The 20760-nt window shown below is 36.1% G+C and overlaps 3 protein-coding genes across 3 annotated transcripts in view; 2 read left to right on the top strand and 1 right to left on the bottom strand.

Annotated features, from left to right (window-relative positions):
* LOC137029447 (nuclear pore membrane glycoprotein 210-like) overlaps positions 1 to 3972 on the top strand; it is a 30427-nt gene extending 26455 nt beyond the window's left edge. The window contains exons 31-37 of the mRNA XM_067399056.1: positions 47 to 222; positions 299 to 519; positions 1028 to 1164; positions 2316 to 2439; positions 2886 to 3038; positions 3268 to 3551; positions 3671 to 3972. Of these exons, the coding sequence (XP_067255157.1) occupies positions 47 to 222; positions 299 to 519; positions 1028 to 1164; positions 2316 to 2439; positions 2886 to 3038; positions 3268 to 3551; positions 3671 to 3877 (1302 nt within the window). The 3' untranslated portion in view covers positions 3878 to 3972. The remainder of the gene's footprint in view (positions 1 to 46; positions 223 to 298; positions 520 to 1027; positions 1165 to 2315; positions 2440 to 2885; positions 3039 to 3267; positions 3552 to 3670) is intronic.
* A 1859-nt stretch (positions 3973 to 5831) lies between these two features.
* rps27.2 (ribosomal protein S27, isoform 2) lies at positions 5832 to 10923 on the bottom strand. The gene is made up of 4 exons (XM_067409373.1): positions 10876 to 10923; positions 9880 to 9988; positions 7209 to 7319; positions 5832 to 6124 (listed from the first exon to the last, which is right to left on the bottom strand). Exons 1-4 carry the CDS (start codon positions 10879 to 10881, stop codon positions 6096 to 6098), a joined length of 255 nt encoding a protein of 84 aa, XP_067265474.1. The 5' UTR covers positions 10882 to 10923; the 3' UTR covers positions 5832 to 6095.
* Positions 10924 to 14782: 3859 nt separating this feature from the next.
* Positions 14783 to 19541, top strand: rab13 (RAB13, member RAS oncogene family). The gene is made up of 8 exons (XM_067409360.1): positions 14783 to 15412; positions 15994 to 16054; positions 16468 to 16528; positions 17516 to 17593; positions 18148 to 18237; positions 18616 to 18681; positions 19028 to 19078; positions 19310 to 19541. The coding sequence occupies exons 1-8, from the start codon at positions 15289 to 15291 to the stop codon at positions 19379 to 19381; spliced, it is 603 nt and encodes a 200-aa protein (XP_067265461.1). The 5' UTR covers positions 14783 to 15288; the 3' UTR covers positions 19382 to 19541.
* The last annotated feature ends 1219 nt before the right edge of the window (positions 19542 to 20760 follow it).

Below are 20760 nucleotides of genomic sequence, written 5' to 3'. Positions count from 1 at the left end.
GTAACCCTAATTTTAGATCCTCATGTCAAACTTTTTCCTGCCTAAGGTGTCAGCAGTGTGGTTTGTACGTGTTTTGACTGTGTCATCCGTGAACAGTGATGGTGAGAGAGCCTTTCCTGCCTTCCCTCTGGGCTGGAGCATCCATATCAAAGCACTATATTATGACAGCATGGGACAACAATTCCACTCCCATAATATGCAAACACTGGTCACCACTAACAGGTAATTACACAGATAGACATATGTGACTCCAAGTACTTGCAGTAGTGGTCTAACCTCTTTTTTTTCTTTATCCCAGAGATGACCTGGTGCAACTGATATTTGACAAAGACAATCATTCGTTTCTGGTTCAGACGGTGTCACCCGGTCTAACTGTTTTGAGGGTGCAGGGAGACCCTGTAAACCCATTTCTGAGCGATTACACCCCTCTGTTTGTGGTGCCTGCCATCTCAGAGCCCCCAGGATTATTGCACCCTGGAGATATCATCTGTTTCAGCTCTCCCATTACAGACCAGCAGGGTAAATCAGTAGGTTACGTGCAAGCAGAGCACTTGTTGTAGTTTTCGTAAACAAACTCCTCTTATATCTTATCCCTTATCTAGTTAAGTATACTGCATATTTGATGTGAACACTTCATGTGTGTATACAGCTGAGCGCGTAACCTTTTAAAGTATACTCCATTTGATAGCTTGCGCAAAAACAGGCGCTTAAACACGTGCACTACAAAGTTTCATTTTTGACCAGTGTCTGCGCTATTTCTCTCCAGAAGTTACAACTGATAAAATACTTTTGTACTCAAAGTTGTTCTTTCTCATGGAACAATGAACAATTGCCCAGCCCAGTTTTGCCACATTGTGGACAAACTAATAAGTGCAAAACAATTAAGGTGCATATGCGAGCTGAACGAATAGAGTATGCATGGTTAGAAAAGTCTGGCTGTATGCATATGCCCTTGTGTACGCATAAAAACCGATGTATGAGCATTAAAGTATAGATCATTTTTGCGTTTGTATTTTCTACTTTTAAGGAAAGCAAGGGAGATGGGATGTGTCATCAAGTCAGATCCTTCAAATTAATTCTGAGACAGGAGTGGCATTTGCAAAGAATTCTGGGACAGTAGTGGTTTACTACAGGCTAGAGGGAGGGCAGCAAACCTTCAGAGAGGTAATCAGTCTAATACAAAATTGTATTAGACAATGGAAGACCATCAAGTTAAAGGTGCAGTATGTAGGATTTATGTCCTCTAGAGGTCGCTGGAGGCCTGTTCAAAACAAAGGCGTAGCTTGATGACACCAAGTTTGAGCGTGGAATCTTGGGACATGTGGTCTTCACATCACAGCCGGTGGAAACAATCGGGATAGGACTCAGGGAGAAATCATGTTCATGGATGTGATTATTAACGTTACTGTAGTATGAAGCAGAGCAGGAACGAGTGTTGTGGGAGCTGAACGAGGCCGCTGGAGCGACTTTATAACACACGCCTCACGAGCAGCGGAACCTTTATTATGCCACAGTCGCCGGCGCTGCTTCCGCTTTTCCGGTCATGAGTATGAGGTAACGCAGCTCTGTTTGTCATATAAGATACATTTTAGAGTGTTGAAAATGTTATAACGTTATTCTGTGCGTTTGCTCGGCGGCTGCTGTGAGACACTGTTGCACACTGCAGTGAGATAGATCGATTTTAGAATATCATATTAAATGCTGGATGGCTTGTGTTGATAAATGGCATGCAGTTAATTTTAAAACATATTGTATCATGGAGAAAATGCTGTATTACTGTTACTAAAAATAAAGCTGCATCTGATTATGCTATGTTAGCTACTTCACAAAATAGTGTTTTTCTCTGAGGCATGGTAAAGCATGGTAAAAAATCAAGGAATTAAAAAAGACTAAACATGTTGAGTGACATAACAACAATTAGTTTTCTGTCTATAAATGTAACCAAACAGCTGTTCCCTTGCCTATTAAAACATGTAATATATTAAAACGTCTTTGGTGTTTCCATGGTTTCTTCAAGATAAAACCGGAAACCGAGGATATGACCCAACTGACAAGCGACTCCCGGAGCCTTGGTTAAAATTGCAATTTTCTCATGATTTACAAATAGTTGGAAACATTTGGGATATTGTAAGTACTCAAGTGAACAAAATATATAACACTGGCCTAGTGGTTTTTGGATATTTTACTGCAAAAAATCTTACATATTGCACCTTTAAATAAGGTTGAGTTATTGTTAGGATGTGGCAGCTCACTAAGTTTTGTAATATTCACAGCTGGTCTGTTTTGATTTAAAAGACTCTTGTGATGTCATGCAGGTAACAGTGGAGTCTGCGTCCATTCCTGTGATCATTCTTCCTGCTGATAGGCTCCTCACTAACTGGCCTGAAGCTTCAGAATACACAGTCAGTGTGGATCTTAACACCTCTGCTGCAAACATAGGTGACTCCTTTCACCTCCACATGAGATTCAGGAAGGCCACTGTTCATAGTCATGAAAAACATCTGACATGTCATTAATCCAAATCGTATAAAGATTATTAAAGAATGATGAGGAATATTTAGACTGTTAAGAAGTAAAGAGATTAAAGAGGTACTGACATTATATTCCAAAAATTCATTTCCATCTGAAGGATCCACTGATACCCCTTTAATCATTAGACTAGAAATGATCCTTAGTGGTGATTATCTCTAACTGTTTAATATGTAAAATTAAAACAAGTAGTGGGTGGGAATTTTTACTTGCGCATCTTCATTATCTCAACTTTATTTGATCTTCCTAGATCTTGGATCTGAGCAGGATTTTCACTTTCAGAGACATGGATAAATGTCTGTGCAGACGGAATATGAGGTGGTGACTGACTCTTTCTCTCTCTTTCTGCATTGTAGCTCAATGCAATATAGATCAGTGGGAGGCCATAGACAAGAAACTACATCCTGAGGCAGAGCTGCTGTGCTCTTTATACTTTGGCGCCCCCTACCTCGAAATAAGAATACTGCAGGATATCTTTCGCACAACACCCTTCTACAATACAGACACAGGTGAAACGAGTTTTTTAAAGCCTCATGACCACAAGGGTGTTTTAATAATTCAAAAAACATAATTGAAATAGCTGGATAATTCATGTTTTTTTTCCCTGAATGGATTATAAACAATTTTTCAAAGTTGGTAACATGTTTAAAGCATCCTTTAATAAATATTAATATTATTTTAACCATGATGCAAGCCTTTATGATTGATTTTTAACCTGTCTGTCATGTCCTGTTTCAGCTCAGTACAGCTGCAAGATCTCTGTGCAGCCCCAGTCAGACTCTATCCTCCATCTTCTGTCCACTCTGCCTCTCTCCATCTATCTGTCTGCCTGTCTGCAGACTCAATCAGCCCCAGCTGCCCTACTGTCGCTTCCTAACTCACCCCCTTCTTTTCAACCCTCCGTTCGGCTCCAGTATGTGCCAGCGTTCCATTGTCCTGTCACCAAGATCAAACTGTCCTCGCAGCAGCCTGTGGCTGAAATCACAGTGTTTGGCACCATAGACATGCTCAGTACACTGAGGGTGAGAATAAGATGGATCATGGGAGAGATTGTTACACTGCTTGACTGTCTGAATTAATTGTATTTAAAATGCATTTGAAATGAAATCACTTTTTAATTTCTTCACTCTTATCTAATTAGGTTCAGTCAGACACCCCAGACATTGCGTTATCTGATCCAGTCGGGTCAGAGGAAGACCCCACCCTCCTCCTCGTTAGAGTCTATTCAGTCTCACATTTCCTGGATCAGGTCTCATCAACTGCAAACATTACCCTTTATACAGACCTCTCTCCACAGACACACGTCGTGATGGTGACTAGAGTGATGGACAGCCAGGAGTCAGGTTAGAGAGCAACAGAACCTTCTCACAATATTCTACATATACACTACCATTCAAAAGTTTGGGGTAAAGTAAGCAGCAGCACAACTATTTTAAACATTGATAATACTGAGAAATGTTTCTTGAGTACCAAATCAGCATATTAGAATGATTTCTGAAGGGTCATGTGATACTGAAACCTGGAGTAATGATGCTGAAAATTCAGCTGTGCTTCACAAATTACTTTTATATATATATATATATATATATATATATATATATATATATATATATATATATATATATATATATATATTCAAATAGTTATTTTAATTTGCACCAATATTACTGATTTTTAAACAAATAAATGCAACCTTGGTGAGCAAGAAACCCCAAACTTTTGAACTGTAGTGTAACAGGCATCTTTGTTTCTGTAATGACTAGAAGGCTCCTTATTTTGTATGTTCAGGTCACCTTGGAACAAATTTTGGGCTTTTGTTCATTTTGATATTTGCACTTTTTGCTGTACTGGCCACCACCGCTGCACTTTTCATAGGTAGAGTCACACACAAGAGGTTTAAATTCTGATTCTGTGCAACACTGAATATGTTTGCTGTGATTCAGACTCAGCATGTGAAGCTTTGGCTCTGCAGATCTTCTTATATTCTCTTAAATGTGTTCAATTTCCACAGCGTACAATACCATGCTGTCTCTCAGACAAACTGTACCTGCAATCCTCACACCCATTACTAATACAGGTGTGTTTGACCCTTTAAGAAGGTGCATGACACCCCCTCTCACATTTGATTTGATAGACCTGCTTTACATTAAAGGTGTACTCTGAACTTTTGTTAAAGTCAGCATGAAATGGAAACTCACCCTATTAATCTATTTTATAAATGCATGTTTTTGATCTTATTTTCAATGCAATATAATGCAAAATGACCTTGTAATTTTTAAATAGACTTGTAAACATTTCAAACATGACTGTTATTCACTTCTGTGTTAAACCTTTATAATGAGAAAAATATTGAATGCACCTTCACTTGTATATTATGGTTTAAAAGTCCTTCCAGACTAAATTGATTTATTTATTTATTTTTTAATCAATGTTTTCTAACTTTCTTTCAGAAGAGGATACAAAACATTTCTATCTGTGGATCACACCTTCACTGCCAACACAAAACGTCGTGCAGAGAAAACAGTTGCTCTGGAATACTAACTAACTTATTGCACCTTCCCCCATGAAGAACCATGTACTTGAAAGATTTGTTACAACAGATGCTAGTCATGGTTCAATCGATGGAGTTCAGCAGTAATCACATGCAAACTACTTCAGGTTCCTGAAGAGCATCATTTCTCAATTTCAGACTATTTTTACTTCAACTAAAGTTTGGGGGCAATAAGATTTTTTTTAAGAAATTAAATTTATTCAGCATGGATTCATTACATTTATCAAAAGTGACTAGTGTATGTTAATGTATTATAATGGATTGTATTTAATTATAATTATAACCGATTTTTGAAGGATAATGTGACACTAAAGACTAGAGTAATAATGTTGAAATTTCAGCTTTGCTATCACAGGAATACATAACATTTTAAAATAGAGAAAACATTTTAGTGTAACATAATTTCACATAATGTCACAAATGCAGTAAAAAAGTTTTTACTGCATTTTTTGACGTTTGCCTCAGTGAGCATAAGAGACTTAATAGTTAAAAAAAATATTAAAAACATCATACTGACCCAAAACCTTTGATCAATAGTATATAATGCCTATTACATAAGTACAATCTGAATGTTGCCCGTCTAAACAACCGACAATATTTTTAGAGAAAAAATATTTGTATTACCTACTGATGAGATCAAGTCAACAGACAAGCATGACACTAAACCTCATCAAGCGGAGTTTCTTAAATATAGTATTTGTGGCTGTGACAATGCCGTTTGGCTGGCAAATGATCTACCAAAACAAACACATAAATGAAAAATGAACCTTTATTTAAAGTAAGAGAGAGAGAGAGAGACAGGTTTGGTGGTTATACACCTCACACGCTCTGTGTTCAGACAGCACTTTGACAGTTTTCTAGCACTCTTCTCGGTTTAGCTTTCATCTCCATTGCCCCATTTCAGATCAGAAACACGGCCTCGTTATGGGCGGAGTCACTGAAATCCCTGTGGAGTGGCCAATCCTGTCTCTCCTCCCGTGGTCTCCCTCATCCTTGCATACTGGTTAATGAGAGACTAGTGCTGCTTTCTCCTGAACGAGCATCCTGTTAATAGAGAAAGAATTCAGTCAAAAACACATTCTATATTTCATCACACTTCATAGTATTAGAAAATGCATTTCTATGGGAAAAAAAAACAACACTTTAAAAAAGCAGAGCAAGGAAAAAGTGTCCAAGATGCTTAAACATTTTAAACAAGGTCACAAGCGTATAATTTCATGTGGGTTGCCATCAGGTGCTTGTTTAATGCGCTTGAGGTGTTTTCACCAGCGCATTACTTACATTTTACAGTTATTTTCTTATCTAAAATGTTAGAAATTCATGAAAGTGGTTTCAATTTGAAAAACGTATCATCCTGACAGGGCTCCTGCACTTCAAAAACTTAGAGCGAGAGAGTGCGACAAACAGAAATGCTTTGATATTATTATTTTTTTTAATATACAGACTTAAATTTACACATTGTTTAGAGAAGAACATTGCTTAGGACATACTTTTTTTTTCTCTTTAATCCCCACAACAAATTACCAATATAATTGTTGCAGCAAAATTCTCAAAAAAATAATAAAATCAGTCTATTTTATAAATTTGTGCTATAAAGTAGTAATTAAAAAAATCCTTAAATAATAGAAAATATAAATGACAATTTGTGGATGGGTAATCAAATAATTAGATAGTGTTGATTGAGACAGAAATCTGCTATTACCCCTCTTGCTTTCTGAACTGTGCCAGCAGGGCAGTGAGTTTCGAAGCTTCACCAATCGTCAAGCTTTAGCTCAAGAAGAGAACAATGATCAAGTAGGAAACACTAGGTTGGTCTGTGTGGGCGTGTTGCCATGGCGCTGCAACATTTACAAGCACATGTATGTGTATCTCTGATCTATGAGTGCACTTCCAGCCATATTTCTCCCACACAAAAACATGAAATCATTAATCATCTTCTGAAGGCCATATTTTAATGTGTTAGTGTGACATGTTCTGACTACTCTGCTGCTGGAAAGAGAAAATCCCACTGTGAGATTCTGATCACGGGATCATATTTATCAAGAATTTAGGCGATCACTAGATTGACAAACTAGGTTCTCTCATGCATTGGGTCGTGTGCACTGGTGTCCATGTATACGAGTGATACCTTCTGTGAGGCGTGCCTTTCCTCCGGTAGGCTGGCACAGCACTGTAGAGCATCCTACACATAAGACGACCGTCTGTGCGTGACTGAACACCGTAGTGATCTTATAACAGCCTGCAAAGAGAGAATGGCGAATAGTTTCAAACATACCATAATACAAGTCAAAAAGTCAATGTCCATTTTAGAAACCAGCGGACTTGGTTTTGACTACATTCTCAATGTTTTATGGGAGTTGGGGTTAAATAGTTATTTTGCATGCTTGTTTTCTTTTGCTTGAAACATTTGCTTGTTTTGATTCTCCGATTGCTGGGAGATTTCTTTGTAGAAACATGGGGTGTAGTTTTTCCACCAGGGATTGACCCTTCGCCGGAGTTTGATTGACAAGCGATCTAACCAATCATAACGCCGAATCCGCCATTTTGTCATCAGGGATTAGAAGATTAACCTCGGTGGGCTTAAACTTGAAAAAACAGTGTGTACTGACTACTTTCTGCGTTTGAAACAACATACCTTCTGATGTTTATTTGATGCTATAAATAAACTAGTAGGAAGAGATGATCGGTTCACAAGCCGCTTGAGCTGAGGCGCTACAGCAATCTATCGCCACACATTTAACCCTTTGAGCGGTACGGTCCCACATACGGGATTTTTATTTCTGTGCCCCTGGGCGTACGGTACCACATATGGGATTTCGAACGTTCAGCGACGTCACATAACTGCCAGATTCAAACTGTGCTTTTGCGCTCTGGCTGCGAGACGGACGCGCGCAGCTCTTGTCATATATCACAGCTATGCAGCGTTTTCAGCCACATAATGTTTCTTTTAAGGTTTCAGACATTTAAATATGCATAAGCACCATTAAAACAATACATTAAGAGTTTTATAAAATACACACTGATGTCCGACATCAGTGGAAGCAGCAATAACAAATATAATTTGCTGACATTTATTCATATCAGACGCACATAATGGGCCTAAGTAACTATAAAGTTTACTCTATTATTCTTCCAGTTCACCAGCCACTTACTTGCATATATTTCGGGAGAAATTGATGAATTCACCTGCTGTAAATCCGACTGACAGGACTCTGTGAACTGCAGCGCAAACTAAGATGGTGGCGCCCATCTCGCATTATAGATCAAGATAAAGATCATTTATAAAGGTTTTAAAACGACAAAGCACACTCACTTACACATATTTGAGGATCGGAATATCAGATAGTTGATGACATGGTAAGCAATTTTGCGAATATTTTAAATATAAAAGGAAAAACTAAATATTAGCGATCCATCTGTCATACAGTGTTATTGTTGCTGCGTTCAGCGCTCGTGACACGCAAGACGCCATGGAAAAATTAAAGGCAAACGTTCTAAAATAACGTTCGCCTTAAAAAAAAAAAAAAAAAAAAAAAAAAAAAAATCACTCTGGGGGGACAGTTAGAATATTTTAAAATCACGATCGAAAGGGTTAAGAGCCACAAAATGGTTTTTATTTTTTAAATTACACAATTTGAAAGCTGGGACTTTGTTTCATATCAAAAGTAACCTGCTCTATCTTCTCTGTCGACGTGTTGTCAGTATCCTCTTTGCTTTGACTATGTGGTGGGACAACGCCATGGCTTGTTGGAGTAACTAAGGGGGGCGGGTCTTTGCGAAGGGTCAATTCAGCTGTTAAACTTGATTATTTTAAAAACAAGTTGAAATAATGCAAATTGATGGCTTCAACAAAAGCATATATCATTGATTGACAACCTTGTAGCTCAGAATAGGTCTTTCTTTAAATGTCAAGTTATTGTTCAAAATCCATATGTTTCCATATGAAGAAAATAAATGGGATTTTTACAATGAGGGATGATGACATAATCCAGGGGTCTTTTTCAAGACAAAAACCCCTTGGTGAATATTGAGATGGAGCAGGGACCCTGTTACAATAAACCGATTGTTGCATTTAGGCCTGGACATTAGCCCTGTTTCATAGACAGGTCTTAGATTAAGCCAAGATTAGACCTTAATTCAATTAGGACATTTAAGTAGCTTTTACAAATAAAAAACAAAAAAACAATAACACATTACTGGTGTACATTTTGACACAAAACAATAGCAATGACATTTTAAGATATGTCAGTGCAAGTTGCTTTCAGTTAAAACAGCTCAAACATGCATTTTAGTCTGGGACTAGATTTAAGCCTTGTCTGTGAATCTGAGGGTTGTAGTAGTACCATCATCATGCATTTACATACTTCACATAACTTACATTGCAAATCCATTAAAATAATCGTTGTTGTATAGAGTGCAACAGTCAGGTTCTGCAAGTAAAACTCCCATTCATTTTCTTCATAGGAGAATTAATGACTTATAAAACCTACAGTGATCTCCGAGGTTGTTAGTCGAGATATACTTTTGTTGAAGCTGTCAATCCACATTATTTCAATTTATTTTATAAATGACCATGCTTACCGGTGGAATTCCAAATGAAAAACTACATTACTCTTGATTCAGTAGAAAAATCTTCACCAATCAGAACACTTTAGCAGCTGTCCACTCCTAATAAACACTGTACATTTAACAGTCAGCGTTCTTGCGCTCTCAAAATACCTGGAAATCTGATAAGGTCAAAAGATCAGATATATGCATTAAAAGCTGCAGTGTAAACGCAGCCATAATCCCCTGCTTACCTGGGCATTTGACATCCATAAAATAAGAGTTGGGACTCTGTACAAGACGTTTCTTCTTGTGTCTTCTCTTCTCCTCCTCTGGCGTTGGGTGCAACAAGTCCTTGGCGAGCTGAAAAATGACGAGAGATGTGTCAATCACCTTTGCCAACTGGAGTAGAGAAACTTGGCTATGATATATCTACACTCTTAGAAATAAAGTTTACAAAATAGGGGTTTCATCATAGTGATGTTATAGAGGAACAATTTTGGGTTCCACAAAGATCCTTTCATTGAAAAGTTCTTAACATTTATTATTATTATTATTAGTGTGATAAACACTAATAATCCAAAGAACCTTTTTCCCCCACAATAAAGAACCTTTTATGCAATGTCAAGGTTACATATTTGTTAAAGGCTCTTCATGCAACCATCAATCCTTTATCTTCAAGAGTGCAGCAATGTTATGGTATTTCACCACAGCTACAACGGTAAAAGAATTAACACCCGTGTAAACGCTGTAACAATTCAACAAAAATAAGTGTTCTTTACAAACTTGACAATAGCATAAGCTTGATGATACAGCTGATCAGCTGATTGTCAAAAGATGGACAGCACTGATACTACAAAGGGTGATGCGATTCATGACACACTTTCCGTCTGACAAACGACAAGAGGGGCATCAAAGCAATATTCCACGTAATACTTCTATGTTAACTATTATTTAATTACTAAATCTCAACTACTTATAATCGTGACTGTTTTATTTGTATGGGAAGCGCGATGCTCTCCACGCGTTTTAAGGCATATGCACGCGGCCATCTTGTTCTTTTACGTTACACATAGCACACACTTCGATCTTTTCTACTAAGTTTTAACCTCAAAATAGTTGAAATTAATTTAACGTGGCCATAGAGATCACGAAGATAAATTCCTCCCCTCATCAATCGATGCGATTTAATGCACACATCGGGCGTGATTACGTTTTAAATGGACTAGATTGTAATAGCACGCACTTACAGGCATGTTGGCGACAGTGGAGCAGCAGCCGAAAAGGGGGGGGCTAGCGGAAATACATGCGCATATGAACGGGGCTCGTGAGCAGGGGCAGGAAACACTTCACTAACATTTAATAAAAGCATTTCTAAGTACTGAACTAAGACAGGCTTTGGGTTATGTTGGAATGTGTTAAATGGACTCTTACATGTCATACTTAATGATATACAATCAAAGGCAACCTTACAATGTAACGTAAGGTCGGCGATAAAAAACATAATTTGCTGTATTATAATGTATAAAACATTATAATAATAATAATTTAATAATAATTATAATATGTTTAACATATATTTATCATTTCAATTACTTTTGACAATTAATGTAATGAATGAAATTACAATTAATTTAATTTTACTACATATTTTATACTATAGGCCTATATATATAGTTTTACTAAAACTAAAGATAAATAGAAATATTAAAGAATAAATAAAAAAAATGACAAAAGCATATAACAAAATTACTCAAATTTAAACAAATTAAAACGAAAACAAACAATATAAAAATAAAAGCTAACTCAAAATATTATTAACTACTATAATAGTATGCAAATAATACTAAAATAGCACTGCTAATATAACTGTTATTCTGCTATAGCTACTTATGAGTCATTCCATGAAACTGGTACGATTTGGACTTACACATCTTTAGATTTTTTACCAAAATGTATAACGTTTCTGAACACCCCACAACATTAATGACTTATTTAACTTCCAGAAAAACATGTTTTCCAATGCCAGGCATCAAATCCCTATTATTATTGGTCATTATTTTAAGTTATGGACACTATGGGAGCTCTCTGAATATTATTATAAAATGTATTTGTGATAAAATCAACATTTTCCTATTAATCAGATGTCCCTCACACTAATAGGTAATTGATAGGTAATTCAGTAATTGCAAATATAAAAGTTACATAAAATCTCACACTTTTGCTATACTAAAGCCTGAAATGGGAGCTTTTAGTGACAGCAACCTCATAATTTTTGATCAAAGACTTAACTTCAGAATTTTAACTAAAATCAGTATTCTTATGATTGCTCTGAACATTTCAGACAGAGTTCAACAAACTTTAAATTACTTTTCATAAAATTAAAATAATAATAAAAATGTAAGTGTGAAGGGGTTGTGATTTTTTTGGCCAAATTGGCCACTGCTCTAAATTTAGTGAATAAATGGAGAGCACATGGCATGCATGATACTAAGAAATCATGAATAATTTTGAAATAACAAAGATAATTTTCACAAGTAGTTTCTATCTTTAATTGATGCAACAGGGTTGAGTCAGTGGCAGTATGCCTGTGTCTGCTCACAATGTTGTTCAGAAGTCTTCTATGATGTCACTTCCTATCAATGGTGTCACATAAGTATCAGTTCATTATTTTTATAGGGGGAGAATGGTTTGTGTAACAGGGCTGAGAGGTTACTGAGATACGGAAATAATGTGATTTTTATGAATAATCATGAATTTACTTAGAAAAGAAACCTACCAGCAAAAAAGCACAGATGGATATTTATGGGAATGGCAAAATGTATGGACTTTTTCTCATTTTATTATTCATATCCCAAGTACACTTTCATAGAAGGCATTGAGGGACATGCAAAATAGGTGGTGTCAACTGAAAAAAACTAAATAATTTCTAATATAAAGATAAAATGTATGTCATGTTTTTAAACATTATTGAAGGAGACATTTCAATTAACACAAAAAGCTTTTAAAAACATATTTTGGTGACCCAATAGATAAAATACACTGAAAAAGATCAGTGGGACTCAAATAGTACCAGTTTCGTGGAATGACTCAGATAGCAGCTTTGATTAGACTACTTAATCAGGGACTGCTAAACAGGAAACAATTTGCACATTTATAACAATAAATTCACTCATCCCTGCTTAACCCAAACAAACATCTGGTTTCAGTGCAGTGTTTAAAAAAGTGACATAGTGTTTTAGGAGAAAATTAAATCTGAGGAGCCTTTTGACCCACTACAAGCCTATCCTATCATACAGTAGATAATACGTTTTAAAGTTTAATATTTTATCACATGTACAATAAAAATATTGAGTTTGTTTAAATATTTTGACAATGGCCTGTTTCCAATTTAAAGGGTTAGTTCACCCAAAAATTAGATTCTGTCAAAGATTCTGTTAGATTCTGAAAAAAAAAAAAAAAAAAAAATCTGTCATCTATTACTCACCCTCATGCTGTTCCACAGCCGTAAGACCTTCTTCATTTTTCTTTGGAACACAAATTAAGATATTTTTGTTGAAATCCGATGACTCAGTGAGGCCTGCATAGGGATCAATGACATTTCCTCTCTCAAGATCCATAAAAACATATTTAAAGGTCCCGTTTTTCGTGTTTTTTTTTGAAGCTTTGATTGTGTTTATAGTGTGCAATATAACATGTGTTCATGTTTCGCGTGTAAAAAAAACCACAGTATTTTTCACATAATTTACTTATCTGTATACCGCTGTTTCCACTTTCATAAAAACGGGCTGATGACTTCCTTGTTCGATGAAGTCCCTCCTTCAGAAATACGTAACGAGTTCTGATTGTGCCAGCGGTTCCTGTGTTGTGATTCGACAGCAGCTTAGCGCTCCTTGCGTGGAAAGGTCACGCCTCTTACCAAAACGTGTGCTGCACATAGTTTTACATGTGGATTATTGTGGTGTTGTGCCGAATGAACACAAAAGACAATAATTCCCGAGAGACTGAACTCTTTAATCTCCACAAGCAGCGACAGAAAATGTACAACGTTAGCACTCACTCAGAAGAGTACCTCATGCGGATAACAGCCATATACATAAACATAGTCCCCTCTTGTGGCCATTATGTGCACTGTAGTCCAACATTAACTATTGCAGTAAGGATACCACAATTATACTTTTCGGGAACCGAGTTAAACATAAATTGTAACCATTGATCTCTAAGTACAGCGTCCCTGGGAAGGCCAAAGAAAAGGTGATTGGACTTCGGGATGAAAATAACAGCGTTTCGACGACATGGCGACAAACACACTCTACAAACGCAACTCTTGTGTATTCCTGTGGGCGGAGGTTAGTCAAAAAAACTGTTTTAGTGACGTCATTAAAGAAGGAAGTAGAGGGATGTAGTCCAAACTGGCCGTTCGATGTAGGCGACTTCTGTTAAATAAAATATCTCGCTTGGCATTGAACTTTGAGCTTTAAAATTTTACAGATTTTATTTATACTCTAACAACATTACACACTAACTAAAGTTTGAAACATGGGATCACGAAGAACGGGACCTTTAAATCGGTTCATGTGAGTACAGTTTTGGAGCGCAAAAAAACAAAAGAACGACTTATATAGTGATGGCTGATTTCAAAACACTGCTTCAGGAAGCTTCGGAGCATAAACGAATCAGTGTATCGAATCATGATTCAGATCGCGTGTCAAACTGACAACGGCTGAAATCACGTGACTTTGGCGCTCCGAACAGCAGATTCGATACACTGATTCATTTGTGCTCTGAATCTTTCTGAAGCAATGTTTTAAAATCGGCCATCACTAAATAAGTCGTTCTTTTGTTTTTTGGGGGGCACCAAAAATATTCTCGTCGCTCTATAATATTAATACTGAACCACTCACATGAACTGATTTAAATATGTTTTTAGTACCTTTATGGATCTTAAGAGAAGAAATGTCATTTCTGGCTATGAAGGCCTCACGGCCATCGGATTTCAACAAAAATATCTTAATTTGTGTTCCGAAGATTAACGAAGCTGGGTGTGGAACGGCATGAGTGTAAGTAATAAATGACAGAATTTTCATTTTTGGGTGAACTAACCCTTTAAAAATGACCTAAAAACAGACGAGTTCAACGGGTGCTTCGTTTCAGCATCTTGTGTGCCAACGGCGCCCTCTGTTGATAGACACTGTTATCGGTTCTCCTCAGCACTGCTTTATTAAACCTCTCCTCCCTCCCTCGACGTCAGCTTTTGGGAACTTGGGCAAGGGAAAGTTTAGGGAGAAAAAAAGTCTGCTGCTCTTGTCTATGTATGGATGAATAACTTTAAGTATCTTATACAGGAGAGAAAACCAGCACAGCGTAGCCGGAAATGGAGCATGCGTGGCATACGCATTAAAAAACAACCTAACGTTACCGCAGACACGTTCATAGGGCTGTAAGAAAACTTTTCTACTTAAATGGAATTTTTACCTCTTATCTGGACGGACAAAGGCAACGAGTTTACCGGTGATAGTTTTCCAAGGAAAGAAAACCCATGAAGATTCAAACGAGGACACTTTTCAGTCGGAAGGATTTTAAAACGCTGCGCGTGACTGTGTGTTAACAAAACAGGAGGAAAGTCTTTTGAAACGTGCTAAAAGCTCTAGGCGAAACGAACAATGGCAAAGAAGTACGACTTCCTCTTTAAATTATTGCTTATTGGCGATAGTGGTGTTGGCAAGACCTGTCTGATCATCCGTTTCGCAGAAGACAATTTTAATTCAACATACATATCAACCATCGGTAAGTGTAAAAATGGAAACTGTTTGTAATACTGTTTGAAAAGGCTCTGCTGCCAAGTTTCTACCTTGTAAAGCAAGTGCTACCCCCAGTGTTTGTTCATGTCAGTACTAGTCTAAACGTCATCTCATTCCAGCCTACTCCAGTATAACTCAATCAGTCCTGAGGATCATCCCGTGCTCTGTTTCCTCCTCCCTGATTGCATTTCCGGCCCTCTCGCACTACTTTACTTTTACCAGCCACAGCCTGCCCCTCTCTGTATCTCATTTTTCAATCGAGTTACACCCCCTTCATTTCTGCATTGGATGGAGGCCATTCTCCATGGCATTTAGTGCATTCACCCAGATCTTCAAAAGACCCCATCCCTCCTTCCCTCCCTCCTAATTCACTGGAAAACAAACCATGGTGTTTATTAAACCATTAGAGCAGTAATTGTATCTCATTATGCCTGCTCCTGTGTTTCTGAATGTAGCAAATGTATTCATTAGTCCACTTTTATTGAGCCTCTGGGGGTTAAAACATGTTCACCCTTCCTTCCTGCCCCTCCTGTTTCATCTATTTCCTTTTTTCCCCCTCTTTCCTAGGTATTGACTTCAAAGTGAAGACTATTGAGGTTGAGGGGAAGAAAGTTAAACTGCAAGTCTGGTAAATAAAAATAAAAAATATGTAATAATTAAACAAAAATTAAATATTTTACTGTGGATAAATCGGAAAAGTTATTCAAATGCATTCCGCTGAAATTCTTTACATATGTGCTGAATGTCTGGGTAAATACAGTGGCAGTGTTATGTACACAAGAAATATCCAGTGTGTGTGTTTCTGTTTGACAGCTGACTGTTAAAACAGTAAGTTTAGTGTAAATGTGCCAAAGGTGGAGTCTGGTTGAGTTTAGCTCTGTCAGGCTTCTGTTCGGACGACTCCGTAAAGTCATTTATGTCCAGCGGCAGTGACAGCCGGAAGTACAGAGTCCAGTTGCTATAAAAGATGTATATTAAACATTTTTACTGACAAACTTTGTGCTAAAATGTCGTATGTGTGCAACTGGTTTTATTTGCTAGGGACACAGCGGGACAGGAAAGATTTAAGACCATCACTACTGCATACTACAGAGGGGCCATGGTGAGACAAGACACACAGATTTTAACACAAACTAATCTTCTTGGTCCTATATCTTAAATAGCTATAAACTTATATATGTGATTAATGTGCAACCAAGATTAATTCAACAGTTATTTAGGTATGAAAAAATCACCCTATTGAAAAAACCTATACCAAAATGTATTTAAAATACATTTATTTCATACTAAGTATAGTACAACAAATCTATTAACATATTTACTGACATATCACTTGAAGCTTACTGATATAAATATTATAATTAAACTTTTTTTTGGAATACTTCTTTATTGCACAATGCACATTTCGTAATATTAAGCCTAAAATGTTTTAATATCAATATTAGTAAGGATATGATCACTGTATAATTTCAGTCATTAAAGGGTTAGTTCAGCCAAAAATGAAATTTCTGTCATTAATTACTCACCCTCATGTCGTCCCAAACCCATAAGATCTTCGTTTGTCTTCAGAACACAAATTAATACAAGTTTAAGTGCAATGACGTTGCTGCCTATGTGTGGATCAGATACCCTCGGATTTCATCAAAAATATTTTAATTTGTGTTCTGAAGACAAATGAAGGTCTTACAGGTTTGGGATAACATGAGGGTGAGTACCCCATGACAGAAATTTCATTTTTGGCTGAACTAACACTTTAAATGCAAGATATTTAAAGTGTACCTAAAGTATACTTGCAATAGTTCAATTTTACCACAATCAAATATACTTAAGAATATCTTTATTTGGACATCAGCACTACTTCCACACAATTAAAGTGCATTAAGTACAAAATTAGTTGTTCCAATTTAGCAGACTTTAAGTAAATCAATTTAGGATACCAAAAGTACAATTGCAGGGTATTTACATTGTATACATGTATTTGTAGTATACTTAGCATAAAATAATTGTATTTCAAATACATTTTGATGTATTTATTTTTTTCACTAGGGCGTGATGTTAATGGTGTTTTAATTTGATCATCTTTTTTTAGGGCATCATCCTTGTGTATGACATCACTGATGAAAAATCCTTCGAGAATATTCAGAACTGGATGAAGAGCATCAAAGAAGTAAGAGAGAAGGAGGAAATTAAAATCTGTCAGTCATTTATGGGAGTTTTATAAGTAAAGGCTGCCATGTGACCTTTAACAATTCTCTGTCCCATCCCTGATTAGTTTGGACAGCTTGAATCATTTTGTTTAAACAAATCATTTTTGTCTGTTTCTGTTGTTTGTGATGTGCAATGGTGGCAAATGAATTTACCCTTACAGGGATTAATTAAGTTTTCTAATCTAATTTAGTCAGGGAAATGAATCTCATAAAATCGAATGTGTGGGAAGTTATGTGCCTTAGTTGTTGATTTCAGTTGTTTTTTACAGCACAACAATTTATTCTTACTATCGTATATACTGCACAAATAATGAGATATTTTCTGTCAAGCTCCAGAAAAGCATATAAAATGAAACTGGCTTTATTAAATGTGAGTTTCAGTTCTTGATAAGATGCCATAGGAAGCAGAATCCTGTACAGGTTACCAGAACAGAGATGGTATACAACACAAGTGGGGCCTTTTGTTAAAAGAAAATAAGGAAGTGAGCGCATTATTATTTTCTGTGTTTCCCAGAATGCATCAGCAGGTGTAAGTCAGATGTTACTGGGTAACAAGTGTGATATCGAGGCCAAGCGGAAAGTGTCAAAGGAGATAGGTGAGAAGGTGAGTGTTGTCATACACACCAGTATGTGGTTTGAGAAAAGATGCCTTTTTTTGTGCATTTGAGATTTTTTTTGTTTTTTTGCTGCTATGAATGACATTTCAGTCATTTGATTTACAGCATGTGCTGTTTCTTTCTTCTGCTGAACACAAAAGAGGATATTTTGAAGAATGTTGGTAACCAAAAAGTTGATGGGCCACATTGACTTTCATAGTATTTTTTATTTTTTTTTACCCATATTCTTCAAAATATCTTCTTTTGTGTTCAGCAGACAGTATGAGGGTGAGTAAAGGATGGCAGAATTTTTATTTTCGGGTGAACTATCCCTTTAAATCCTTTCATCATAAAAAAATTATTGTAATTTTTCTTTTTTATTATAGCTTGCAAAGGAACATGGTATTCGATTTTTCGAGACTAGTGCAAAATCTAGCATCAACGTTGAGGAGGTATGGATTGACTGATTCAGTTATGCTTACTTGGTAAACAAATTAGCAGGCAAACAAAGAAATGTATTTTTTTATTAGTATAATTAGTTTATAGGGATAGTCAATCTTTATCTGTTATCTATTATATCTATTATAATCTATTATCTTCCTCAGATATTATATCAGTATTATGTAATATTATATCAGTATTCTTATAGATGTTCTTACAAATGTACAATATAACAATTGTTTTGATACTGTTATGCAGAGACTTGTATAACATGAAATACTGAATCTGTGCATTTTAATATGTTGAATTTTATATAGTTGGTCTACTTTTTCACACAATTTAACTTTCTCTCCATAGTCTTTTGCTTCTCTTGCTCGAGACATTTTGCTGAAGTCAAATAAGAAGTCGGTGAGTTTCCAGTGTGTATACATAGATAAAGTGAATAATTATGCTTATTGTCTGTGCGTGTTCATACTGAGTTATGTATTTATAGTACTAAACTTATTTGTAGATTTTATCTTGACTGGTATTACATGTTTTTTTAATCAGACAGATCTAAAGGGTAAATTATCATGAACTGTAACAAACCTACAAGACTGCAGGCCTTGTATTAGATTTCATATATTTACTGTTTTACAGGGTCCATCTGGTCGAGAGGTTAAAATTACCACCAGCACAGAGAAAAAGGCCTCCAAATGTCTTCTTCTTTAGATATGCCTTTATCCAGAGGACAGGCTCTCTAAACACACACACACACACACACACACACACACACACACACACACACACACACACACACACACACACACACACACACACACACACACACACACACACACACACACACACACACAAGCACAAGCACAAACACTTACATAGAACTGCTTTAATTCCTGAAAGTCATTTGCAAAGTGAACATGGAATGCTAATAGGAAGGGGGTTCCAAGAATGATGGCACAAGTAAGATACGAAATACATTATATGAGATATAAAACAGGGTACAGCTTTCATGTAGTTAGAGGAAAATCACATTTTTTTTATTTCATGTTTATATTTTCGCACTACACAAACAGTGACTAGGCTGCAGTGGAGACAATGTTGGTTTTACTTGCACAAATCTCACAAGTTTTGCTCACTTCACATTTTTTCAGGTGTAGATGGGCATGAAAAACAGCCCTTTAAGTCAAAATGGAAAACGAGTACCTATTGAATCAGTCTTTTTGTCACATCAAGTTAAAAATATAGTCCAGTTTGACAGTTAATCTGCACTTTCTGACAAATGGTTTGAATGTTCGCTGCTATAAAAGGTGAATAACTTCATTTTTTAAAGACTTTGACCTCTTAAAATTGATGGATGAGAGATTTTAGGATGTTAAATGAGTTGTGTGAGAAAAGAATTGATGGATTATTAGTGGGAATATAATAATGTTCTACTGAAAATTCACAGTGTTTCTCCAAAGGGATTATGATCAGACATAATACACTTTTAATTTTGCATCAAGTTTCTGTCTAAATGCATTATTACACTTTTTTTTTTTTATATTCTTTTCCACAGCATATTTCTCAGAAATTTTACAATGAACTGCTTTTAATAAAGTGAATAATATTCAAAATTTATGAGTTTCTCTTTTTACTAATAATTAATTTAACTGATAATAAAAGAATATCAAAATCTCAAGTACAGTTGTGGCCAAAAGTGATGTCCTGAGCGGATATTTGTTGTTAATGACTCTACAAGTTTGATTAAACCATCAAATATGAGGAAAATTTATAGTTAAAAACAAAAATAAGAAAGAATAAAACACTTAACTTGTTTGAAGTACTTATATGACTAAATTATTTGGCGAAAAAAGAAAAAATGCAACCACGTCTACATGTTTTATTTAAAACCCTGTAAAAAAGCATAGAAAAATAAAAGGCTCACAACAAAAAGCTTACATTGACATCAGCACAATCAATTAATTATATTTTATCTTGTTTTTGCATGTGCTCATAATTTCTTTGTATGACAGCCTTGTCCAAAAATTATGTCTGGACAATTTGGCATGTTTCATTGTGTTATCACAAATAAAACAAGCACAACTACACAA

This window comes from Chanodichthys erythropterus, chromosome 2 (assembly GCF_024489055.1).
Source record: "Chanodichthys erythropterus isolate Z2021 chromosome 2, ASM2448905v1, whole genome shotgun sequence".
NCBI lineage: Eukaryota > Metazoa > Chordata > Actinopteri > Cypriniformes > Xenocyprididae > Chanodichthys > Chanodichthys erythropterus.
Note: the sequence above shows the minus strand (reverse complement) of the source record. Positions and strands in the feature narration are given on the sequence as shown.